The 26,868-nt window shown below is 41.1% G+C and overlaps 1 protein-coding gene across 7 annotated transcripts in view; it reads left to right on the top strand.

Moving 5' to 3' along the window:
• Positions 1–26,868, top strand: part of ktn1 (kinectin 1) — a 152,853-nt gene that overhangs the window by 73,623 nt on the left and 52,362 nt on the right. For all 7 annotated transcript variants that reach the window (XM_070879167.1, XM_070879165.1, XM_070879163.1 and 4 more), the window contains 17 exons: positions 795–832; positions 1,153–1,243; positions 2,703–2,771; positions 3,472–3,509; positions 3,591–3,681; positions 13,309–13,377; positions 17,391–17,444; positions 17,773–17,810; positions 17,893–17,974; positions 19,065–19,133; positions 21,260–21,297; positions 21,375–21,465; positions 21,635–21,703; positions 23,632–23,672; positions 23,754–23,844; positions 23,949–24,017; positions 24,775–24,812. In XM_070879167.1, the coding sequence (XP_070735268.1) occupies positions 795–832; positions 1,153–1,243; positions 2,703–2,771; positions 3,472–3,509; positions 3,591–3,681; positions 13,309–13,377; positions 17,391–17,444; positions 17,773–17,810; positions 17,893–17,974; positions 19,065–19,133; positions 21,260–21,297; positions 21,375–21,465; positions 21,635–21,703; positions 23,632–23,672; positions 23,754–23,844; positions 23,949–24,017; positions 24,775–24,812 (1,076 nt within the window). The remainder of the gene's footprint in view (positions 1–794; positions 833–1,152; positions 1,244–2,702; positions 2,772–3,471; positions 3,510–3,590; positions 3,682–13,308; positions 13,378–17,390; positions 17,445–17,772; positions 17,811–17,892; positions 17,975–19,064; positions 19,134–21,259; positions 21,298–21,374; positions 21,466–21,634; positions 21,704–23,631; positions 23,673–23,753; positions 23,845–23,948; positions 24,018–24,774; positions 24,813–26,868) is intronic.

The following is a 26,868-nucleotide window of genomic DNA, read 5'->3' as shown; positions in this document are numbered from 1 at the left end:
TTGTGTTCTGTGGAAAATATGATCAATATTCAGAGAATTAAGCAAGCAATTAAGAAAACAAATGGAATGTTGCCCTTTATTACAAGAGGATTTGGAGTATAAGAGTAAAGACGTCTTACTGCCATTATATATAGCCTTGGTGAGACCACACCTGGAATATTGTGTACAGTTGTGGTCCCCTTACCTAAGGAAGGATATACTTGCCATTGAGGGAGTGCAATGAAAGTTCACCAGACTGATTCCTGGGATTAGGGGAATTGTCCTACGAGGAGAAAATGAGTAGACTGCGCCTATATTTTCTAGAGTTTAGAAGAATGAGGTGTGATCTTATTGAAGCATACAACATTCTTACAGGGTTTGACAAGGTAGATGCAGGGGAGGATGTTTCCTCTGGCTGGGAAAACTAGAACCGGGGTCACCATCTCAGAATAAGGGGTTGGCCATTTCGGACTGAGATGAGGCGAAATGCCTTCACTCGAGGGTGGGGTATCTTTGGAATGTTTTACCCCAGAGGGCTGCTGAGGCTCAGTCTTTGAGTATATTCAAGAGAGAGATCGATATATTTTTGGATATTAAGGGAATCAAGGTATATGGGGATGGTGCGATGGTGCAGGAAAGTGGAGTTGAAATAGAGGATCAGCCATGATCTCATTGAATGGCGGAACAGGCTCGAGGGGCCGAATGGCCTAATCCTGCTCCTAATTCTTATGTTAATTTAAAGTTTCTAACGTGCTCAATTTTTCAGATTGTGATCAAGAATTATGCATCTTTCTTCATTTTTTTTAAATATGTAGGCTTCTGCAGCATGTGTAGTGGAAGAGTTGCAGAAAACGTAAGTCTAATTGAATTAACTCTTAGATTGTTGACAACCCCATACTTGTATGTAAAAAAAAAAAGTACACAACTGACCTTGCAATCACAGAGGACCTTGCTCATCCTTGGCAGACCCGGCCACTGGACAGCAGGGGAACCCTGCAATGAGCAGGATGGCACAACTCATTATTATCTGCATGAAGATGCATCCTCTTCTGTGGCAAAGTGAAATTCTCCCAAAAACGTGGGACATAGCCCAATCCAAGAGTGATGTTTTGGTCTTCTATGGAACTGGAGAAATATCCAGCCATTAATGTAATGTGTTTCAATTTATTAAAGGATCGTAGAGAAAGAGAAGCAAATAAATTTGATGGAAGAATCTTTAGAAGACAGACATCTTCATGTAACAAGCAAAGAACAGGATATACAAGTAAAGTACTTTTTGAAAAACTAGAGCCACTTTCCGAACGTGCCCCGAGTTGCCAAGGTTGTAGGTTTATTTGACCAGTTCAACAGAGGTTGGCCCTTTTTTTCAACAATAAGAAAGATTCATGTATCCTGTTCACACTTCCTTTAAATGATGACATTTTGCATCCAAATTGTTAAACATTCTTGATTTTGCATCTTCACATTCCTTTTGTAAAATAAGATACATATGTACAGTGAGATTGTTCTTGTTCTGCATTCGTTAGTGAAAGGGGTGGGTCATTTTGGCCGAGATTTATGACCTGGGAGCGTGAGTTGTTAGAACAATGACCATGGTCATCTGATGGACAAGTAAGAAAAGTAGCTTTGATCAGATTTATCAAATGTCGAATATGAGTGTGGAGGTCTCATTTTTAAAATGTTTAGTCAGCAAAGATCAAATAACGCTAGTGCCCTATTTTGAGGAAGAAAGCAAATCCGAGAAGCTAATATCTAGAAGGAAATGAACAGTAACTCCGAATGACCTTGGTCAAATTAGCTAGAAGGAGGTACTCCATCGCGTCTGATCCCAGAATGCTCAATGAATGCAATATTTTTTCTTATTTAATGATGCATAACTAGGTTTCTCCGTTATATCATTCCTATATTTTTTATTCATTTGAGGCTTACTGATCAAATTGAAGAGTAAGGAAAATGTCTGGGGTGAAATTACTGACCCACTATCCATTTGCTAACAAATAGTGCAACACTGATTTTACACTCCGATAGTGTAACACAAAAGACTTTATTTAAAAAAAAAAGAAAAAATGTTTTTAAAAAAAAAAACTAAACTGTTTCCCCCAGACCATGATGAACCACTTTAAGGGTACGTTTCCTGCAGGTCTGCTCCTCTAGAGTCAGTGATTGGGTAGGTTCCATTTCAATCGAGGTCTGAATATTTCTACCAGGAACAAAGTTGGGATGGAAGTATTTGAGATGAGAGGAGCAAGAGGCCTTTTCAATTTTTTATAGTTACCTAAATTTTCAGTTTTGAATACAACTGAATTCATAATCCATCACGATTAAATGCAGTCATAATGGCAACAGCTCTTGTCTCTCTGGGTCCTAAATTTGAAACCTTGTCAGACAGCAATGATGAAAGGGACCCAAGGAAAATTAGTTTAGTGTTAATTTGGCTCCTTGTGGAGTTAGGATTCTCTATGGGTAGGATACATTGATGAGGTGGAGCTTTGTTACACATGATGCAATTCTGGGTATTGGCAGTGGAATAATATATTCCCCCAAGACTGACCTGTCTCATCTTGGGGGGGGGGAAAAAATGCCATCCTTTTCTCTCTTTCTCTTCTCCCCTGCCCCCCCCCCCCCCCAAATGAAAAGATATACTATTCATTGATTGATAAACCAAGACTATAATATAGTGATGCCTCTGTTCTCTGTTTTATTATGTTTTCTTTAATACTTAGAGTTTGCAGAAAGAGAAAAATACTTTAAGAGCTGAAGTGCAAAAGCTGCAGGTTCAGACATCTGAGCAGGTAGGATATTTTAAGATTTAAAGTTGTGTTAATAATTTGGAGTTCCTGTTGAGCTAAATAAGTTCAATTAACCTTTGACTTTGGAACAGGTATGTTAATGTAATGGTATTAGACCAGCAATCCCTGCAAAACTAACCGCGAAAGCTGCTGGATTGTCCTATAACCCCAACTGGTTCAGGGAAGGGAATCTACCACCCATACCCAGTCTGGGTTACACATGGCATCACTCCACACTTTGTGGTTTACTCTTTATATTCTCAAGCAATAAATGTGGCTGGCATTGCTCACATTCTAAGTGCCCCATTTTAAAGTGTTAGCTTGTTTCTTTGGTATTGGAGGATATTGGATTTTTATGCTTTTATTCTGAGTTCCTATTTTCCTATCGTTGGCATGGCTTCTCAGAACAGTGAACAAAATTCTGGAATTGTAGTTCAGAATTGTCTATGTTGTAGGTTTCATTGCAGAAGAGCAAAATATAAAAATGGGTGTTTATGGACTCATTTGCTGAATCTAAAGTAGCCCCTTAAAAAGCTTATCCAGAATGCAGCATGGGATTGTACATACTGGTTTGAAAGGACAAGGATATTGAAGATTTTCCCATAAGTAATCATGATGTAAGAGTGATTACTCACTTTTGCATATTTAGACTTTTGGAGATTCTTAAAAACTTCAATTCTTATTACATATTTTTTACATGCAGGCTTCAGCTTTATGTATGATGGAACAGATGCAAAAAGGGTGAGTCACCTTATTAACTAGTTTAAACCAGTATCATTTTGTTACACTTGCATGTGTTTGATGTCTCTTTTTTTTAACCAGTCTTGAAGAACGAGATGAAAAAATAAAAACAGTTGAAGAGCTTTTAGAGACTGGACTTATTCAAGTGGCTAACAAAGGAGAAGAAATTGAGGTATGTCAAACATTTCATTTTGATGCAAAGTTATCCATCGCAGCGCGAGTTGGTTTTGTAAAACAAATTTAGCTGTAATTTAAGATATCTTGTTTCTTGGTTGAATTTTTGTTTGTGGTGAAGTTAAATAATTTTTTTTTAAATTGGGTAATGTTAATGAGCGATTAGTTACTCCATGCAAAAGCGAAGTATTGCAGATGCTGGAAATCTGAAATAAAAACAGAAAATGCTGTAAATACTTAGCAGGTCAGGCAGCATCTGTGAAGAGAGAAACAGAATTAACGTTTCCGGTCGATGACCCTTTGTCAGAACTGGTGTAAGATTTCTAAATCTCTGGCATTAAATTTACAGCGAGACTGATTCTTTTAAAACAATTTGGAATAGTTTATTAAACACACACACAGCACATCTATCATCAGTCGTCAGCTATCCTGCAGATCGACTTAGTTACAACAGATACAATGTTACAATAATGATTTATAAAAAGGTATACGTCACTTTCTGCTGGCTCAGCACAAGGCTTGCTGTTTAGGCTGGTCTTGAGAGGGCGGTTTGCTGTGTGGACAGGAGAGAAGAGGAGAAAAAGCAATTGGTGCTTGGGTTTTTATATCCCTTCAGTCCATTGTTCCTCAGAAAACCCCAGGATTCGGTCTTGGTTCCAGGGCAGTTCCTTATTGGCTCTCCTCACACGTGTCTGTCTGGAGGACCCAGTGCCGTCCCTTGATTAGGTTAATGGCTTTCCAATTAAGGCAATATACACACAGGACATGCTGGAAGTCTGTGAGCTTCCATTTTGTTTCAATATTGCAGCCTTTCTGTATAATCTAACATTTATACATAGAATCAATTTTATCATTAACAAACACTTTTATTCTTACAAACTCCCCACCTTGAGAGGGAAATATCCTTATTTTCTCCTCATATGGTTTATCTCCTCAGGATTCTCATGTCATCAACACGAGAGGCTTCTGATAGCTCTGCTGTTTATGTTTCTGTGAGGTGGATGACTGCTGTATAATGAGTTTTAAACTCAGGGAGAAGTGCATGGCCGAACTCTGTCCCCACCTCGTAAGGTGTATGCCACACGTAGGGGAATTACTCTAATACAATTTTCAGTGCACTGTCGCTTCTCAAAGCACATTGATGATTGATGATCGTGAGTCATGCTGCAACTCCCGCTTCTCCATCTTCCCTCAGCTTCGGTCATGGCCAGTATCAGCCTGACAATAGTGACCCCGTAACATGGTCTGTGGGAAACAAGATCAGTGCAGTATTTACTCTTTGGCAGTTTTTACCTGATTAATGTATTTCTTGTACTTAACGCCCTTTTTCCCCGGTAACTGAATCAAATAAATCGCGGGATTCAATCGGTCTACAATTTTATGCGGTCCCTACCACCTGGGCTCAAAGGCATGCTTCTTTTTCCCATAATTTGGAATCATTACAGAGTCTCCCACCTCATATTCAAAGGGATGTACTTTCTTATCTAAATACCTTTTAATTTGTCGTCTTGAATTTCCCAATTTGGTGGCCACAAATCGATTGATCGGATCGGTGTGATCTACCACTTGTTCCAGCCACTTGGAACTACATGGTTTCATTGTCAGCGGACTCATCCTTGTTAGTGTTAGTTGGCCTGGTGTTCTCATGAGCCTCCCCATCATGGCCTGATATGGGGAGACTCCTGTTGTTCTATGAGGTGTGAACCACGTTGCCATTAAGCACATTGGCAGCACGTTAGCCCATTGAGTGGGGTGGTCCGTGCACAATTTTTTTAACATTAACTTGAGGGTCCTGTTCCCCCTTTCGACCCCTCCAGATGACTGGGGGTGGTGAGCAATATGTATCCCCAACATTTCCTGCAGGTGAGTAAAAATTTTACTGGTAAAGTGTGAACCTTGATCGCTGTCCACTTGTACTGGTACTCCCCACCTACAAAACACATGATTCAATCATGTTTTGGCTGCTGTGATTGCGGTGTTGGAGCAGCAGGGGATTGCTTCGATCCATTTAGTGAATTGATCCACCACCACTAGGGCATGCTGAAAATTGTCTTGCGCCTGTGGAAGTGGTCCACTGAAGTATATCTGGAGGTGAACCCATGGCCCTTGAGGTGGGGGTGCGCTTTGAAGCAAGGCTCAGTTAGTGCATGCGGAGGATTGTGTTGCAGGCACGGTAGGCATAGCGCCCCCGTATTGGTTGATTGTTTCCCTCATGGAAGGCCACCAAGCTGTGGATGCTACCTTATAGAAGGTTACCAGGGCTGAATAGTGCCCTGCTGTGGAGTGGGAGTGAAAGAGGGAGAGCAGTTCCTGACCCACCTCTGGTGGAACACACACCACCGGGCAGGCGTTTGGCTTTCTTTTGAACATCAGCAACTGCTCATCTGAGTCAGGGTCAGTGGCTAGTATGGTATTGGGAGCCCAGACAGTTGGTTGAGGAAGGGGTCTGCCTTCCTCGTGCCAGGCGCTTACAACAGCATATGACCAGTATTGCTGCTGCAGGGATTTTAAATTTAGGTGATCTGTTGGGGAGGCCTTGCTAACAGCATTGCAGGGCTCAAGAACGATATCCTCTATCTCCCCATCAATTGCAGCGTCCTGGGCTGCTCTGCTCTGGAATTTCCCTCACTATGTGGACCCCCTTTTCTATGGGCTGCTACCTTTCCTATGAAGCAGGGCTGGGATCGCTGTTTAAGGTATGACCAGAGTAGGTGTAACCAGGGCCCATGGACCAGGGCCTTACCATCTATCATACAATAGTCATTTTTGTGGTATGGGGCAAGGAGAGCATGGTGTTTATAGGCAGTATCGGACCAAATATTCACAGGTCTATCTGAGGTTTCCTTCACAGCAGTTCGAAGTGCGGCAGTTTCTGCATATTGTGAAGACTGTCTGTTGCATCTTCGCTGGATGGTTCTTTCTGGCAATACCACAGCATATCCAGTGTGAGGGGATCCTTCAATGTGATATGAGGACCCATCGATATAGACATTTGGGGCACCCTGTGTGGGCTCTTTCTGCACAGGATGGGTCTCAAAGTTAATCAGGGGTAACGAACATTCATGCGGGTCCCCCTCATAGATCAGAAATTGTGGCAGCAATGTGGTGGGTTTGGAAATGGTATCAATGTCTCTTTCCATAAATTCCAATGTCCATTTGCTGAGGCGCTGCGAGGAAACTAGCGAACCTCCAGGTTTCATCAGTATTTCGAGGTGTGTGTCCGCTGTGCAGGATTGTAGCTTATAACCCAATAATAAAGGTAAAGTGATGTATCGACCAGAAGATGGCCAGTAGGTGGCGCTCGCATGCGGTATACATCTTTTCTGCCCCTTGCAGGATTCGAGACGCATATGCAATGGGCTGTAGTCGATTAGCTCGCATTGGGCACAGAACTGCAGTGAGGCTTTGCTCTGTGACCCCGACCTCCAAATGGAAGGGCTGTGTGGGATCAGGAGGGATCAGACATGCGGCCTGTATCATTGCAGTTTTTAATTTAGGCACGGACTGGGTGTGGGTATCATTCCATGCCGGGCATATGTCGTCACCCTGCAGTTTTATTAAATCATACAGGGGCTTTGCACACTCTGCAAAGCCTGGGATAAAGTTCCTTTGGTACCCCACCAAACCCAAGAATGATCGTAGGTCTGTTTTGGAAGCGGGTAATGGCAGTCGCTATATTATCTCCACCTTGTGAGAGTCGGGGGATGATCCCTCTGGAGAAATGGACACTCCTAGAAAGGTGACCCGTTCTTTTGCTAATTGAGCCTTACGGGGGATTCACCTTTAGTCCCACCTGAGCCAACAGTGTGAAAAGTTCGTGCAAAAGGGACAGATGCTCCTCCATGCTGTCGGTTGCCAACAGTAGGTCGTCTACGTACTGCAGCAAGCAGGTAGGGTGGGAAAAGTCTTTTTAAACTGCAGCCATTCTTTTGTGGAATATCATGGGGGCATTGTGGAACCCCTGAGGTAGACATGTCCAGGTGTAGCTCTGGTCCTCAAATGTGAACGCAAATATGGACTGGTCTTCCCTCTTAATAGGGATACTCCAGAATCCATTGGTGATGTCCAGGCCCGAGAAGTACTTGGAACCAACAGGAATTTGAGATAATATGGTGGGAGTTTCTCTTAGTACTGGTGAGCAGGCTGGTGATACAGAATTTAACTTTCTGTAATCAATAGTCAGTCACCAACTGCTATCAGGCTTTTTAACCAGCCATGCGTGTGAATTGGTCGTGAAAGTGCCTGTCCTAAGATCAATCTGCTCGACGAGGGATTTTATGGTGTCTCGGATGTAAGGGTGACGCTCCCTTGGGATGGGGTACTGTTTAGTTAATGAGTGGGTTTGCCACAGCTTCATTTTCGCTCCCCGGAGGGTCATACTCAAATGGCTTTTTAATAGCAAAAACCGAGTGAGCATCTGAAATTTCTATCACTCCTGCCTTATCTCTCAATTCCATCCAAACACAGTCCTGATTATAATCTATCACCGCGCCATCCTGATCCAGCACATCAGTCCCTACAATTCCCCTTCCATCGGGGGTGGTCATCAGCATTGGCGTTGGGACCTTACAGATGAGGTCTCCCGACTGAAGTTCAGTGGCCTTCCCTGTATACGCTGTGGTTGTATCACCGTTAACCCCTTTAAGGGTCATACAACCCTTGCCCGCCGCTACTGGGTATGTGGTGTGGCTGATGGTAACTTTTGAGCCAGTATCGATGAGCATAATCTGCTGTCTGCCCCCTTTTTAAGACAACAAGGACTACTGGTCTCCCGCTACCATCACGTCGGAACCCTACTTCCGACCAGTCTTTGGGGGGCCGAACCCTGTCATAGGGTCGATCCTTGAATGGGTGTCTCTAATGAGTGTGCATCGGCGATTGTGTACACCGGTAAATGATTTTGCATCCTCGTGGCAATTTGGGTTTGTATCAGGGTTATCAACTGAGCCAATTGTTGTTCCATCCCGGAGGGTTTGGGTTTGTCCCTCGGGAGTTATCTCTGCGTTGCATCATGGTTCGGTGCCGGTCTGGCTCTGCTGCAATCTTTTGCTAGGTGGCCTATCTTCTTACAATTAAAGCACTGTCCCTTAAAGGGGTAGTTTTGAGATCCCTCCACCATTGACACTGGTTTATTTGCAGTGGGTGGTGGACTTCACCTTTAACTGGTCTTTTCCCATCTCCCAGGCTATTTGAGCGCTGGTCTCTGTATCTGTCCACTGATTGGTGGGCCTCATGGCTATGTCCAGGGTGGTTTTAACTAAAGAGTGGAGTTGGGTCAGGAACATCGATTTAAATTGTTCCTGATTCTTTCATTCTGCAAATGCCTGGTTCTGCGTATGTTGATAGATATAGTGCAGGCGATTACTGAAGGCTCTCGGGGTCTCTTCTGGGCGCTGCTTGGTCTGATTAATCAGAGCCACACAGTTCAAGTTTTGGATCCCAAAATGATTTAGGATTAGTCATGAGTGCATCGGGCTGGAGGACTGCGTGTGACAGATTATCTTTTCGGGAAGTGGAACAGGCCAAGAGGAGGACTCGTGTTAAGTCTCTCTCTCCCAACTCTGGGTGATCCCTGCTGAAATTTGTCCACCTATTAACTTCCAGTGGGTCGTCCCCATCATTAATGGGCCCCCACTCGTGGCTATACGCCGTGTCGTCAGCACCAGATATGGGCCGTGAGTCGGTATTGTTACTGGTGACGTGACCATGCGTATTACGTCGTAAAGAAGGGGTTACTACGGCTACGATTAGCTCTTGTGTCTTCAAGGTATCCCATCCTACATCACCCTCCTGGGGATTATACTGACTGCCTTCCTCTTCCCAATCTGTCTCCCCCTCGTCCCCTTCTGTCATTTTTATGGCTCCCCATGTTACTACGGATACCGGGGCCTTCTGCTCCCCTAACTTACTTTTTAGCCTCGCTATTTCTAGTTGGCACTGGGAGTGATCTGCCTCCCTATGTGACTTCTTAATTACTTCCCTTAATGCTCCCCTAGCATCTTCTATCTCTTGCTGGAGCCCAAAGTTTTCCCATTTTAAATTTTTTTAACTCTTAATTTGTTTACATTTGCTTCAACGACGGCTGCAGTGGCATTTAAATTTGAGAGATTTTGTTGTAGCAGTGAAGCTGCCTGTTCGGCCCCTCTTTATAATTGCCTAATACTGTGGTTTAATTGGCCAATTTCTTGTCTTAAATGCTGTATTTCTCCCTCTTTTAACTGCTTCGTTTTGTTGTTTTATAACCTGAATATATATCTTTCTTTCAGTTGAATCTCTTAGTTGCAATTCTTTTAAATCCTGTACCTCTCTTGCCCTTTGTTCTTTTAAATCTTGGATCACTTTGACGTCCTGCTTCATTAATTCCTCATCTCTCTGGGCACACAAAAATGCACTGAATGCCAAGAGACAGTTTGCCCATTTTGGCCTTAGCTCTCCTTGGTCTACTTTCTCCTGGATAAATGCCACGATCTCCCCAAAGGTCGCATGTTGGCCCTTACGGAAGTACGGTGCCCATGCCTGTAACTCTTCTATATCCGCTATGGATACCGTTTTGGATAGCTTCTCCTGATAAACTATCTCAACATTTCTTTTTGTTGGCTTTCGGTTCATGACCGATCCCTTCATCCTGTGTCTTTTGAATATAACCACTGGTGGGTCCCCACTTAAACAGTTACTTAAATCGAGACAACTGCTCCTTAAGATGGTACTCTCCCCATCCATTTATAGTTTATACTTCGCAACATAGGTTAGAAGCGCAACTCCCGAAATTTCCAATTGTTCAAAAGAATCAAAAGCTGTTTGCCAGATCCTGGACGAGACCCAATTTGTAAGATTTCTAAATCTCTGGCATTAAATTTACAGCGAGACTGATTCTTTTAAAACAGTTTGGAATAGTTTATTAAACACACACACAGCACATCTATCAGTCGTCAGCTATTCTACAGATCGACTTAGTTACAACAGATACAATGTTACAATAATGATTTATAAAAAGGCTGGCTGAGCACATGGCCTGCTGTTTCAGCTGGTCTTGAGCAGGCGGTTTGCCATGTGCTCAGGAGAGAAGAGGAGAAAAAACAATCCGTGCTTGGGTTTTTATATCCCTTAAGTCCATTGTTTCTCAAAGCCCCAGGATTGGGTCTTGGTTCCAGGGCAGTTCCTTATTGGCTCTCCTCACACATGTGTCTATCTGGAGGACCCAGTGCAATCCCTTGATTAGGTTCATGGCTTTCCAATTAAGACAATATACAAACAGGACATGCTGGAAGTCTGTGAGCTTCCATTTTGTATCAACACTGCAGTCTTTCCGTATAATCTACACTTTTAACATTTATACATACACAGAATCAATTTTATCATTAATAAACAGTTTTATTCTTACACTGGAAAATGTTAGAGCTATAACTGGTTTTAAGCAAGTTCCCAGGCAGGAAAATAGGGGAGGGAAGAAGAGGAAATAACAAAAGGGAAAGTCTGTGATAGGGTGGAAGGCAGGAAAGATTAAATGACAAAAGGGATGATGGTGTGAGGCAGAAGGAGATGGTAATGGGATAAGTAAAGAAACACAAGATGGGTCTAGAAATCGTGTAAATCAGAATTACAGAATTCTCAATAGTTGCCGTTTTTAAAAAAAAAAAAATCAGGGCAGAGGTTATGATCTAAGATTGTTGAACTCATTGTTGAGTCTGGAAGGCTATAACGTGCCTAATCGAAACATGAGGTCCTGTTCCTTGAGTTCACTTTGAGCTTCATTTTAACCATGTAGGAGGCTGAGGACAGAGGTCAGAGTGGGAGTGGAGCAGAGAATTAAAGTGACAGACGATCGGAAGCTCAGGGTCACGCTTGCGGACTGAACAGAAGTGTTCCGCAAAGCGGTCACACAATCTGCGTTTGGTCTCCCCAATGTTGACCACATCGCGAGCAGCGAATACAGTATACTAAATTGAAAGAAGTACAAATAAATTGCTGTTGCACCTGGAAGGAGTATTTGAGGGCAGGTGTTGCATTTCCTGCTCTTGCACGGGAAGGTGTTGTGGGTTGCTCTGTGCATCACTTGTGATCTTATTGTGACTTGCACGCCAGTAATGAAGAGATTGTCTTGTATGTTTTAAGCTGCACCTTTTGTTGCAACTTGAATGTGGCTAGTGTTACCATGTTATTTAGGATTTAAGCACTCTTCAATTTCAGACATTAGAATATAATCACCCAATTAGCCTTGGTTGGTTGGTGGGATGGTCGAAGTAACACTAAATCACTAAAATTGGAGGCAACTTGTGGCTCTGCCTCATTGTCATCATAAATATTGAAGTGTAGGGGTGGTGGTGGGAAATGAGAGAAAGAAAGAACCAAGGAGAAGAGAAAATATGATCTTTTCTTTTAAAATAATGAAAGGGATAGACAAGATTGAGGCAGAGAGGTTGTTTCCACTGCTCGGGGAGACTAGAACTCGGGGGCACAGCCTCAAAATACGGGGGAGCCAATTTAAAACCGAGTTGAGAAGGAATTTCTTCTCCCAGAGGGTTGTGAATTTGTGGAATTCTCTGCCCAAGGAAGCAGTTGAGGCTAGCTCATTGAATGTATTCAAGTCACAGATAGATAGATTTTTAACCAATAAGGGAATTAAGGGTTACGGGGAGAGGGCGGGTAAGTGGAGCTGAGTCCACGGCCAGATCAGCCATGATCTTGTTGAGTGGCGGAGCAGGCTCGAGGGGCTAGATGACCTACTCCTGTTCCTAATTCTTATGTTCTTATGGGCTATGGAGTTAATTGTCAGACTCCTGTCTGTGATGCTCTTAAACCCCTGCGGCATTGAGTTATCTTCAGTTCAAAATAACAACAGTTGCCAAGTAGAGATGTTTACCCATCCCCTGACCTAACCAGAGAGTCAATTCCTTACCAGAAACAAAATGATAAAATTAAATGTAATTACCTAATGGTGTCCCCCTTGGCTCAATGGTACCACTCTTGCCTCCGAGTTAGAAGGTTGTGGGTTCAAGCCCCACTCTGAAGATTTTACATAATCAGATTGACTTTTATACAGATGGTGTGCTACCTTGTCCGAGGTGCCGTGTTTCATATGAGGCATTAAACTGAGGTCCCGCCTACCCACTCGGGTGGATGTAAAGTTCCCATGGTACCATTCAAAGAAGAGTAGGAGAAATCTCCTGGTGTCCTGGCCAATATTTATCGCTCAATCAACATCACAAGAAAAACAGTATCTGGTCATGTATCTTATTGCTGTTTGTGGAACCTTGCTGTATGCAAATTGGCTGCTTTGTTTCCTGCAATAAAGAGTGACTACGCTTCAAACATTACAGCCAATGCAGGTCCTGATGTGGTGAAAGACGCCACAGTATAAATGCATGTCCTTTACTTTACCTTGGAGCTAGCAATGCGGATTAGTTCCATGGCACACACATTTCTTGTGCCTGTGAGAAATTGTAGAAGCGAAAAATAAAATTTATTTCAAGTTTTGTGTAAGCACCCACCTCCATTGTGAAAATGATTCTAATAGGCAATTAGATATTGATTGAATACACATTTCTGATTGTTGCACATTCTAAATTGAACACATGAACTGACTTTAAATTCTAAATATTTTGTTTTTTTACATTCCATATTCAAGGACTTGAGGGAGGAAAGAAGAACCTTAAAACAAAATATTCAAGAACTTCAAATTAAAATTGCTGAGCAGGTAAAGTATAGTTAATAGTTTATTTGATTTACATTTCAAGCCATCTTCTGTTGTGACTTTGAACGTAAATTGTACAAGCTTAGAAGCATTTTGATATGTTTTTTATATATAGATCTTGCAGCTCGGGTGTACTGTTTTTGCATCATCATCATAGGCAGTCCCTTGAAACAAGGATGACTTGCTTCCATGCTAAAAAAGGATGAGTTCACATGTGTTTCAGTGAAGGACCTAATCTTCCAGGTCCTGCACTACATAGTGTAAGGTGGAAGATGCCTGTGCGTGAATTTTTTTAATGTGTGGTGGGACCGTTGCACACCAGCCACCACGCCGGCTTGACAGAGCCAGGGCTTGGTCCAGTGGCAGACGACTGGAGACCAGCTGTGCTGCACGGACCTAGTGTGCACACATATTGCAGTGTGGGCTGGCCCGTGCTGACACTGGGCCCTTGCCTCTTCTGGCCCTGAACTCACGCCTCTCCTGGGCCCCGATCATGTCCCTCTACAATCTCGCCGCTCCTGCTGTACCTGCCCACGCTCCAATCACTGACCTGGACCTTGATAACTTCTGTCTTCGCTGCCATCGACCTCCTGCACCAGCTCACGCTGTCCTTTGCAGTGGTACGCCGCTCCTTTTATGGCGCCGACCTACCGCTGATGCAAATAGCAGTGAAATGAATGGCTAGTTAATCTGCTTTTGGTGGTGTTGGTCGAGGGAGGATTGTTGTCCAGAACTCCTTGCTCTTCAAATAGTGCCATACGGTCTTTTATTTGAACCGCTGGAACAGGTAGTTGGGGCCTGAGTTTACACACACTAACACAGAAAGCACAAAAGATGGATATCATTGCAATCCTTTGGAGAGCAGGTGACCATGTGTGTTCAAGTTGCCTGATCCTTTGTTCCGAACTGCTGCTCCATTTGTGCATGGAATGTATATGTAGCACACTTAGAACATGTTGAACAGGCTAAGTGTCTGTCACACTAGCTCAGATAACCATGGTTAGCCCTACTGTTTCACTTATCTACAAACCGATAGAATAAACTACTAATCATGAGCTAACAGACACACAGTAAAAGCTACCACTTGTGAACCAGCTATTCGCGCACACACAAATGGATCATTTTTTTTCAGTTGAATCAGTAACTGCCACAAAAAAAAGCAATCAAATCACGCGCTCTTTTTAGCCACGAATTTTCTCCACTTGTAAGTATATATGGATACCAATATATGTTATCTAAACACTTAATTATACAATTCTGGAGGATTGTAATCACTATCTATTCAAAAATAACCAATTCATGATCAAAATGCCTGCAAGAAGTTTACTCTGCACAGTAGAACAAAAATAATTACAATACTGAGCAAGTGTTTTTTTTGAGGGACGAACAAAGTTAATTGTAACTTAAGCCAATTTGGAAAACTGATGTGTAAATACTATAATCGTATTTATATATGAAGCTGTTTTTCAATGCCGGTAAGGTATCTAATGTTTTCAGTTCATTTGCTATGTAATACCAATGTGTGACCCACTGTGACTGGGGTGCAGGCAAACTGCAGTAAAGATCAGAAACTCTGCTCCAGGTCTGAGATCACCAACGTGCAATACCACAGGAGATCTTCTAGTATTATAACAATGAAAGGAGTTTTCTGATGCACAAATAGTGTATTTGTGTTTCATAAAGCTTTTCTAAAACATTTTTGTTTGTAAGCAAAGCTGCAAAAAGTGGACTTCTGTGCATTGACAAAGAATGTATTAAAAATCTTACATATGTTGCACTTCTTGTTTAATCACCCTTAATTATTACCTCCTATTGCACTATTTCTGTCACACCTTCCTGTCATATCTGGAATATACCTACCTTTACGTACTTGTATGTCCTCCCATCTCCATGGTATGTGGTGCTGTGCTCCGCACCTGAAGGCTACTTGATCTCTTGCCTCTCCTGACTCCTTGTACCATGAACTTCCACTTGAACATCCCCCTCTTTCCCTAGCCGGTGCCCTAATCTGAACTGGGATAAGAAATTATTGGGTATTCTTCTTCAATTAACATGGAAGCCCCTTTAGGGATTCCTACCTCAGCAGAGGTAGTGACTGGGAACAGGCTTTTATGATGGTTCAATACTCCAAGTGCTTTTAGAAGTTTGTTTTGCTATTTCAAGAATGCTCAACCAGTTTAGAAGACTGTTCCATGTCATCGCTGGGAATAAGGTGTTTTTTTTTAAAATAAGGTGTAGGTTCCCCACACTATCTGGGGTTCCTCACATTGGGCCCAAGTTTCCACAAGAAAAAAAACGGGCGCCCCTCCGAGCTGGGCGCCCGTTTTTCGCGCCACAAAGTGCGCCTAAAAAAATCCTCGATATTCTCCACCTACTTGCAGGTCCTCTGGCCCTCGGCGCAGCCAGCACGAGCTGTAGGGGGGGCGGAGCCAGGTCCCTGCGCTGAAAACAGTGCCGGGACCTCTGCACATGTGCGCTACAGTCGGCACGCAAGTGCAGTAGCTCCAGGCGCCGAACTGTGTGGGAGGGGCCCGAAGCACGCAGCCCCTAGCCCTGGCCCAATGGCCTCCCTGGGGCTGCGTGAATAAGGCTCCTCCCACGGCCAGATTCCTGCTCTTCCCCCCCCCCCCCCCCCCCCCCCCACCCCTGACCAGACCCGACACTCGCTCCCCCCCCTGCCTCCAGACCAGACCCTACACCCGCTCTCCCCTGCCTCCGGACCAGACCCGACACCCACCCCCCCCCCCCGACTGACCCGCGCTCCTGTTCCCGCACCCCGCCCCCCGACTGGACCCAACCCGACCCGACTCCCGCTCCCGGACTGGATCCGACCTGACCTCTCCCCTCTCTCTCCCTCCCCCCCTCTCTCTCCTCCCCTCCCTCTCTCTCTCTCCCTCCTCCCCCTCTCTCTCTCTCTCCCTCTCCCTCCTCCTCTCTCTCTCTCTCCCCTCCTCCTCCCTCTCTCTCTCTCTCTCTCTCTCTCTCTCTCTCTCTCTCTCTCTCTCTCTCTCTCTCTCTCTCTCTCTCTCTCTCTCCCTCTTCCCCCCGACCCGACCCAACGCCACCGCCACCTACCTGTAAATCTGGTGCTGGGGACGGGCCCTGCCTGAAGTCTCGGGCCGGCCTGTTCAGCCTTCGGTCCCGAAAGGCCTGCCTGAAGCACTTTCACACAGGTAGGAAGATGGTTTATTTAATCTTTTCTTTGCTTATAAATGTTTATTCAGGTTGGATTTATTTGTACAAGTATAAATAAGGATTTATTATCGAATTTAATGACTTCCCTTCCCCCCCCACCCCGTTCTGGACGCCTAATTTGTAACCTGCGCCTGATTTTTTAATGTGTAGAACAGGTTTTTTCTGTTCTACAAAAATCTTCACTTGCTCCATTCTACTTTAGTTTGGAGTACGTTTTCACTGTGGAATCTTTCAAATCCGGCGTCAGTGGCTGGACACGCCCCCTTTTTTGAAGAAAAAATTCTGTTCCAAAGTAGAACTGTTCTACCTGACTAGAACTGCAGAAAAAAAAATGTGGAGAATTGCGATTTCTAAGATAGTCCGTTCTCCACCAGTTGCTCCCAAAAATCAGGCGCAAATCATGTGGAAACTTAGGCCCATTGTCTGGGGAATGCTATCAAGCAAGTATTGATTAATTAATAAAAATCTCCTGATCAGTGCTGGGGAAACCGGTTAGCTTTCTAAACCTTCTGCATGACGATTGTTTTCCCACTGTGATTTATTTCTTTGCCCCATCCTTTCCACACCCACATGCACAAAAATGGACTCAATTGAAGTTCTGTTAGAGTCAGAATGATGTAAAGTAGAAAACAATGAGAAAATAATTCAGGTATTCAGTCTCTAACTTTCTTATTTGAAAATTGATTTGTGCCAACCACTATGCATTCCAGTAATTTCCACGTTCCTGTATTTGCCCCGTACAGTGCTGATGCGATTGTTCAAGTTTCACATGCTGTTTCTGCTGTGCCATTTGTAAAAGTGTGTTTGTTTTGTCCTCAAAGGCTTTACAGAAGGAAAATGAGATGTTCAGAGAGGAAGTACAAAATGCTCAGCAGGTAATGAATTGTCTCGATGTTTTGCGCTTGGCTCATAATTGAGCACAGATTTCCAATAAGATGCATATTAAAAGAGCCATGATATACCAGAGCCTTGCATAATTGCTCTGTCTTTGTGTGTATTAACGTGCTAAAAAATGCAGCAGTTTAAACTGCATTCGGTGGTGCTGTCTCCATGAAAAACTTTGGTAGTTAAATATTTTCTCATTCTCTGGTTTGGGAAGATTGTCTGCATTGATGTAAATTTGCATTTAAGAAAAGAATTCTCCACTTGGTGTTGCAAGATTATTTCTCTGAATTTTAATATAACTTAATTCTGAATCCATAGGTTTCTACTACAGCAAAACTGGAAGATCTTGAGAAACTGTAAGTATTTTTTTTCAGTATCTTGAAGCATTAATTGATCAAGAATATAGCATCTCTGACTTCAGTTTTCTTTTGCTTAAAGAATTAGAATGCGAGAACAAGAAATTGAATCTTTGAAAATTGCATTGGCAGAAGCAACCGCTAACAAGATGACTGAAATTCAGGTAACTCAAATTCATCATGGCAGAATTAGTAACCGTCTAATTTTGGCTTCTAAATCATTTTTTTTAAGAAACTAGAAAGCAGAACAGAACATAATCCCTTTCTTACACTTATTTTTTGTTTCTTGTTCTTCCCTGTTCTCATCGGAATTGAGAGTGCAGGTGACCTGGTGTCAGGCACCACCAGTGTCTCATTTAGCTGGCATGCGGTTATGAGGGAGATTACCTCAGCATGGCCTTGCTTCCTGTCGGGAGCATCTGAACATCATTCTAATCACAGTGAGGCTGAGATTGGGAACTTCTGAGCAGGACTTTTGTCCGTGCAAACCCATATCACACCTGTGACACAGTGTACTGGTGTTTTAGTGTGTTGTCTCACCACATTGACCCCATTCTTTATGCTGCCTTTTTTTAAAAAAACAGGAGTTAAAATCATTTTCTCTGCCTGGCTTCTTTCAATATTGGACAATCTAGAAACTAAAGAAACTTGTTTATGCATTCTTGAACAGATATTTTATTATCAAATTGTTATACTTGCCCTTTAAATTTTTAATCAAGTTTATAATAGAATATGATTTATTAAAGAAAGCTTTTTGTTCTGGCTACCTTTGGCATGGTGTAAATATCGTGTCTTGCATAAATGTTTCGTATTAATTTAAATCTATTTTGAAGGGTGTATATTAAAACAATTACAGTACAAACTTAGTTCACTTTATTTTGTTCTCAATAATATTTACATTGTGTCCATTATAGTTTAGGCATCATACCTTTCATTTGGCACTATTTGCCCTTCCATTGTGCAGGTGAGGGCCACCCCTGTGAAAATGTTATTAGTCACTCCAGTATACCTGGAAACAGATTGTTATGTAATTTATGTATTGTTCTGTGTTGACCGAATAATTCTAGATATCGGTGAGTTTAGATATTGCCATGTTTACAACCGAAAGTACATAACTTATATCCTGCTTGGTTCAAGAACTTGACCTCAAAATATTGTAATGGTTATTGCTAGTCCTTATGATTTTTGGTGTGCATTTTGCTTGGAACTTTTGGATTGCTTTTGGTTTAAATTTCATTTTTTTGATTTTAAAAGGGTGTTCTGCAGGAAAAGGATGAATTGAAATTGCAGATTCGCCAGTTACATTTTGAAATCAATAAGCAGGTAAGTATTTGATCAGTATCTTCTGAAATTCTGATATGCTCAGTGATGAACATCACAAAGATAAGTACAGATGAAGGAGGCCTTTTGGCTCAACCTTGCATAGAAACTTCGGCTCTTTTTGCTCCTGCCCCCAAACCCACAGTATTTAACTGACTTTTGAATGAGGATTCAAGTACCCTTCCACTACCTGATCTGGAATACCATTCCAGGCATTGATCGCTTTTTGATGAAAAGCTACTTTGACATTAATCCTGAACTTTCCTTTGATCAACATATGCCTATGTTCACCTGTCCTGCAGTCATGGGTCAATTTTAAATATTGCTATCAACTTACCTTTTCTATTCTGGTTTATCTTATTTTTTCCCCTCTACTTTTCACGCAGAAGAGCGTCTTTTTCATAACCTTCCTTCATAACCTAGTCTTCTGAGACTAGTGATTAGCCTTGTGGCTCTTCTCTATACTACCTCTGGAGCTTGAATGCGTCCCTTAAATCTCAGTGGCTCGACTGAATGCAGTAATCTGATCCGACCATACTGCAGTTACTATTCAGTTTGTGTGACGGTCTCCGACTTGTACTCTACCAATTAACAGAATGCAAACCTATATTGTCAGTTTTATTGTTTACTGTTCCACAATGATTAGCTTTACCACTTCCAGGACTCTTCTCTAGTTAATTCACTAAGTGAGCATGCTTTGTATTCTTTTAGCATAATACCTGCACTGATCTATGTTGAGTTTTATCTGGTGTAATTTTACCTCCTCACTTTTTTGTCCTCCTATCAGTGACTGCAATTTGATTCTTTTTTTTAGATCTCCAAAATCTGCAGTTTTCAGTATTTCTTTTCCATCTATTTTTGCTATTTTTAAATCATGAAATGCACCAAATAATAAGTATGTATCGGTATTAGTGTTTTTTTTAAACCAATAGCAGATGTAGCATACTTTCCTTTCCAGTGTACTTTTTAAACATTTTTAAAGTAATACATCTTGAGGCAAGTCACTGTATATATCTTTACTGTTCACCTTACTGTGGACCAGATAGTTCTGTAAAGAAATAGATGCACTTATTCTTTAGTTTACAATTCATCAAATTCTTTGTTCTTCATCTTCCGTCTTTCGGCCATTATTGCCGTGAAGGTAAAAGCTTAATCATCTGGGGAAAATGAGTTGTGTGGAAATTTCTCACTGGTTCGCAACTTCTCCATCCTCATGTAAAGAGTCTAAACCAAGCTTTTGATGTGGAAAAGTTCCCAACAGCTGTTTGGGTAGGCATTACCAACAACAGACAATAGGATTCCATTTCAATGTATCTGATCTGAAGTATCAAATGAAACTATAAACTGCTTCGCTGGACATGTCATTCCAACCATGTGGATCAGTTCACATATTGCTACTTAAGCACAGCTGGACATATTTTGGCTACCCTTAATTGTAGTCAAAAGGGTTGTTCCTTTATCAATGTATAGTACTTTGGAAGAATTGCCCCTACTAAGTCTGGAGAATAAATTATCATTCCACAATAATAAAAATAATTTGAAATGTTCTGCAACAACTGATGATTCAAGATTTCAGAATAGAATGGCTTTGTATGTCTGAAACATTAAGATATGAGTTGGTTTTTTAAGGTCTTGTGCTGGTGTTTTTTTATGCCGACTTTCTCTATTCCTTAAAGCATTGATTTCTTGTTTGGGTGTCGTGCTTGTTAATATCTCACCCAAGTGACCGTTCTTGACATGTGAAGTAGAGTACGTTGGCAGTTATTCATCGTGGGAGTCGTCATGGAAGAGCCAAATCCTATCTTCCCCTGATTTCCCCCACACCTACATATTTCAGCAGGAATCACGATATAATGATCGAGCAGAAACTGTAGGCTGGAGACTTCACCAAAATTGGTTTGTCTTTGTGCCTTAGATTATGCTGCCTCAAAACCTCATCCTATATATTATATATATGTAACTCAAGATTTTGCATTTGCTGTTGAACTGATCAGTACACCACATGATCTTTGCAACCTGTAAATTATGCTCTAAAATGTATTTTTGCCCTTCATAATATGAAGAATTTTACTATAGTAAATCACTAAGTAGAATCCAATTTTGAGATCATGTGTTTTATGTTTGTTTAGGCAGGTTCTGTATCTGTCGTGGCAGAACTGCAGGAAACGTAAGTACTTTATTAAAATAATTCAAGGAAACCATTTGAAGTTACGTGGTTACTAACAATTATTTCTGTTGCTACAGACTTGTTGAGAAGGATAGAAAGATCAAGCAAGTTGAAGACCAGTTGAAAAAGGAGTTGCTTAAATTAGAAAACAATGAGCAAAGAATTCAGGTTTGTGAATTTTATTCTTGATTTACATATGCCATGTTGTATTGTCTTATGTTGTTACTGTGCAGTGCTGTATTCGTGCCATAAAGTGAGAATGTGCTCGTTAACAGGTCGTGTATGTTTCACTGGTTCATTTATTGCAATTTGTACAATATTGTCTGTTTTGTCAAAGGAGTTGCAAGAAGGACATGACTTGCTCAAGAAACAAGTAGAAAATGTCGAGCTTCAGAAAGCTGAGCAGGTAATTTGACTATTCTGAAAATGGAATTTGCTTTCTTGGCGTTTATATTTAGCCACAGCTTTTGACAAATTCATAGTTTTGTAATCGTGTAAGTTTGCTCTTCTAGCCCAATGTCTCGGCTTACGCCCTGCCCTCTGTCCTTGTGATTCTGTCTGCCTCCTCCCTCAGCTTCACCTTCAGTCATCACACCCCTAAATTTGGTAATTCTCTGTAGACCTTTCCAGCTTGCTATATCACTCCCCACCCTCAAAAGTCACCGTGAAGCCTGTCTTTGACCATCAGTCACTTCTACCTTTCTCTAGTTTCTCGGTGTTCATCGTGAAGTGTTGTCAAAGGCTTTAGGGATGTTTTGTTATTTTAGAATGCTATACAAGAATAAATTGCTGCTGTTGTGTCAGTATCCTGTGGAATGAAACATCTGTTCAAATTGTCCTTTATGAAAAAGCCAACACAGATACTTTTACTTTATCCTAAAGTAGAGCCCAGAAAACTACATATCTAGATGGGCTTTATTATGTAGAAAAGTGATGACTGATCTATTTAATAAATTCTATTTATCTAAAAAGCTTCTAATTTGGAATCCGAATAATCAATTTTCTTTGACCCATTTTCCTTTTTGCAGTATTCGACTTCCTTATTCTCTTCCAGGCTCGCTCCAAAAAATAAACTTTTTTGACTTTGTGCGGTATTTCTGTATTGCTGCCAATATCAGGACATGCATACAAAGTTAAATAGGCATAAACTAACATACTGGCCCAAAATTTGCTGAAAAAGTAATGGCGTGTGAACAACGCACACCATTATTTATGTACAAATCAGCCAGCAACTTGTAGCGAAGAAGTGATTCACAATTTATTGCTGGCTAATTCGCAAAACTAGCATCTGGCCCTCAACCTCCCTGTGATTTTGATGAAGTTGCTGCATTTGCACATTAATTGTCCCTTAAACGTGCCACAGAAAGTTAAGTCTAGTAATCAGCAGCATAAGTAGCCTTTTAATGTGATAATTGTTGATGTCTGCCAATCAACCTGTCTTGCCAAGAAAGTGAACAATTAAGTGTGGAGAATTATTCCTTCAGGTAATGAATTATTGAAGATTTTAAAAAGTCATGTTAAATTAACTTTTTTTGTTCTCACTTTTCCTTTCTGTCTCTGGCTCTCTCATCCAATCTTTCTTTCCCTTTTTCTCTTTTTGTATCTGATTTGACATTGAATTCACTCACTCTATTTCATCCTGCTTCTCAGCCCTTCCTCTGTTTATTTCTCAATTCATAAATCTCTGGTTAAGGAGATACGCTATTTGTCCCAATGTTCACCAAGGTCCCAGTTGCCCTGTTTCCCTCGCTATCAGCTCACAATTCCAGCAACTTTGTGGTCACATTTTTTTTAAAAACCTAAATGTGCACGAACAAGTCTGTCTGACAGGGCATGCTCCAGCAAAATCTGGGCCATAAAGTTAGTGTATTTCATTCTTCAGCATGGGTGATACCTTCAGCTATTTATGAATACATTTTTCATCAACTTGTTCTTGCCCAAATCTAAGAGAGTGACATTTTTAATTGTTTTATTCATCAGTATTTGTTGTTGAATTCTGTATTGGTGTCTGTTATTTCATGTATGTTGATTTAAAAATAAACAGGAATAGCTAATTTGAAATGAAATTCATGATAAATATAGCTCTGCATGACTTGCAGTTTAATAATGCTGTTTAAATTCTTGATGGAATTCTTTGGAGATCGGATGTAAACATATTTTGGTCTTTTAAAATCACTCAATTTTTTTCCAGAAAGTTGTAATATTAGCAAAAAATTGTTTTAGCTTGTAAAACATTTTGAGGATGATTATTTTCTGGCCTAGAACAATTGTCCATGTTATAAAATTGTATTTAAACATGCATTCTGTCTATTTTATGAATTTTTGCATCTTTAGGTTTCCAGTGAAACAAATCTGAAAGAAGAATCCCAAGTTATGTAAGTACATTTCAAAATTTTTTTTAAAAAAAAGTTAAAAAAAATAATGCACAGGTTATCTGACCTTAATTTTACTTGCAGACTTGAATCAAAAGAACAAGAAATTAATAAGTTGAAGGCTACACTGACAGATAGTAGAGAAACAGTTGCTAGCTATGTGACAACATTGCAGGTAATCTGATGAGTACTGTTCACTATGACTGAATTTTATAGTAAACAAGCTATAATTTTATTTGTAGTTCTAAAACTAAAATCCCCTTTTTTTTTAAAAAAAAGGATTTTCAGCATCAAAATGCAGTCCTGAAAAATCAGGTTCAGCAGTTGTACGATAAAACCAATGAACAGGTAAGGCTTTAGTCAAACTGGTAAGCTTTATTCATCTCGCTTGTGTATTTTTTATAACTTTATATTTGCGCAATGGCATTGAAGTATTGAGAATCTTGAATAAGTATGATATTTCCAGCTTCTTACCCTAGCTATAATGGCTGATAGTTTTAAGACATCAACATTTTGCAATCAAAACTGAGAATTTTTTTGAACAAAAGAATGTAACTAAGTTTTTACACCACTAGGTATTGGAATTTCCAAGTATGGGAGAAGCATTGTGCTCTACACGGTCTCGTGATCTTCCTTGTCGCTGAAGTAATAAACTTAATTGAGAATGTTATTCAAATTGACACAAAACCATTGACTGAATAGCCAAGAACTTTTAATGCCCATGTCACAATTCCACACACCCGAAGAATGTTTCTCTCTCTCTTTTAAAGTTCTGTATTTTGGATATATATGCCTACAAAACACCATGCTGCTCCCAACTTGTACACATCTTAGCTGGCAACCCCATAGTGCTAATGTATTCTCTTGTAAGTACCATGTAATAGAACTGTATAGTGACTTGACAAAATATATATTTTTCATAAATAAGTTTATTTAAAAATATTGTTCATTCGAACATGATCATAGATCGTTTATGTGCAGGCTGCAGCTGGTATCAAATATTTGTTCCGAAATGAAAGTTGCTGACTTGCTATTGCGGTGGTATGCATGCCTTGTTCGTATAACTGGTTTTTGATTTTAAATCACTTTTATTCTCTTGAAACAGGACTCTGCACTACTCAAGAGTAAAGTACTGCTGAATGTGTAAGTTGAGCCATAAGGCACAATTTTACTTCATCCTGTTTCATAAAAATGTTTATTTTCATAAAGATAACTTGGCACGATCAGATAAAAATCACAGTTTTCAATAGCCGCCTTCTCATCAGACATTGGCTTAGTTTAATCCATGTATGTGCCAAGTGGAAAATTGTGCGCTACTTTATTACACATATAGTGTGCTATTAGGTTTCCAGGTCTGGTCAGCTGACTGGCTCCTTTCACAAATAGATGTATTTTTTACCAACCTCAGTTCTTAAAGGGTTAATTGAAGTCACTGGTGGTCCACTGTATTTTCATGCTCACCTTTTGCCTCTTAACACCACAGTTTAAAAACCAGCTATACTCCTGGGATGAAAGTCTCTTCTGGGTATAAGGGGCAAGTGTAGAATGAATTTGGACAATCTTAATGCAGCCCTATTGGAGGTGGACTGAAAGAACAAAACTGTCCAATTTTGTATTAAAGTGACAAATCTAGCCACAGTGTGTGGAAAATGGGGAAATATATCATATTGTTGCAGTGAGTGGGGTAGGGAGAAAGAAGAGGAAGAAGGGAAGTGTTCCTTTGATAATTAAACTAAACCACATTGGGTAGACAGGAGGAGTTCTGCATCCAACAGTGCTATTTCTGATTTGGGGTATTGCTTGATGTTGGTAGGTGCCTGATATTGTCCCAACATATGTTATAGAGGGAATTAATTTTTCCTCTAAAGCACATATGGGACATTTGTTTAATACATTAAAGGTGCATTCTAAATGCAACATGGTTTTTGAAACAGAGTGTTTCACTTTACCTTAAAATCTTGTTTACAACCTATCCATGGCGCATAAATTACTTTTCAGTCATCATGATGCTCTCTTGATCTGGTTCACTGTTCCTCATTCTTGTTGTCCCCACCATTGCCTTGATACTAATCGTTCTATCCTATTCCACCCTTGCATCACACTTTCATTACGATAATTACAGATGAGGAAAGCCATTCCGCCTATCTTATTTCATCCATCCAGAACGGCCCTACTATTCCACACCGCCCCCCCCCCCCCCCCCCCAATTGAAGAACCTAATATTAAATGATTCCAGGTTTTTCGCATCCACTCGTCGACCTGGAAGTCCTTTCCATGGGTTAATCACACTGTGTAAAGAAGAACCTCCTGATAACAGTCTTTAAGTTGACTTTTTATTAGTTTGAACCCATGTTCCCATGATCTACTCTTGCAATTTAATTAAAAATGATTTTCCAGACTTGTCTTTTCCATATCCTTAATTATCTTGTATAGCTCTAAAACATCTTCTCCCAGTTGCCTTCTCTGCAGGCTGAAAAGCCCAAGTTTCTCCTTTCTTTCCTTACAACTAAAATTTTCATGGTAATTTTATCATAACCTGCTGTTGAAGTCCATATTTACACCTCCATCAACATCACTAAAACAGATGATCTTGAGCACATCAGTCTAGGCTGACACTCCAGTGCAGTGCTGCACTGTTGGAAGTGCCGTTTTTCGGATGTTACGTTAAACCGAGGCCCCATCTGCTCTCAGATGGACGTAAAAGATCCCATGGCACTATTTTGAAGATGAGCAGGGGAGTTATCCCTGGTGTCCTGGACAATATTTATTCCTCAATCAACGTAACAAAAACAGATTATCTGGTCATTGCTGTGAACAAGTTGGCTGCCATGTTTCCCACATTACAACAGTGACTACACTCCAAAAGTACTTAATTGGCTGTAAAGTGCTTTGAGACGTCCGGTGGTCGTGAAAAGAGCTATATAAATCCAAGTCTTTCTTATCTGGTCATTATCACATTGCTGTTTGTGGGACCTTGCTGTGCACAAATTGGCTGCCATGTTTCCTAACCATAATTACTCTTCAAAAAGTACTTCTTTGGGACATTCTGAGGCTGTGAAAGGCGCTATATAATTGCAAAAGTCTTGCTTTTCTGGTCAAGCGGCAAGATGAATCTTGCCTTCGGATATGGTACAAGCACCCTTCCTCAGCAGTTGCTGTCCATCGTAAAAAAACCTGAAGTAGGACTGTAAAGGGTTAT

The sequence above is a fragment of the Pristiophorus japonicus genome, chromosome 4 (genome assembly GCF_044704955.1).
Source record: "Pristiophorus japonicus isolate sPriJap1 chromosome 4, sPriJap1.hap1, whole genome shotgun sequence".
Lineage (NCBI taxonomy): Eukaryota > Metazoa > Chordata > Chondrichthyes > Pristiophoridae > Pristiophorus > Pristiophorus japonicus.
Note: the sequence above shows the minus strand (reverse complement) of the source record. Positions and strands in the feature narration are given on the sequence as shown.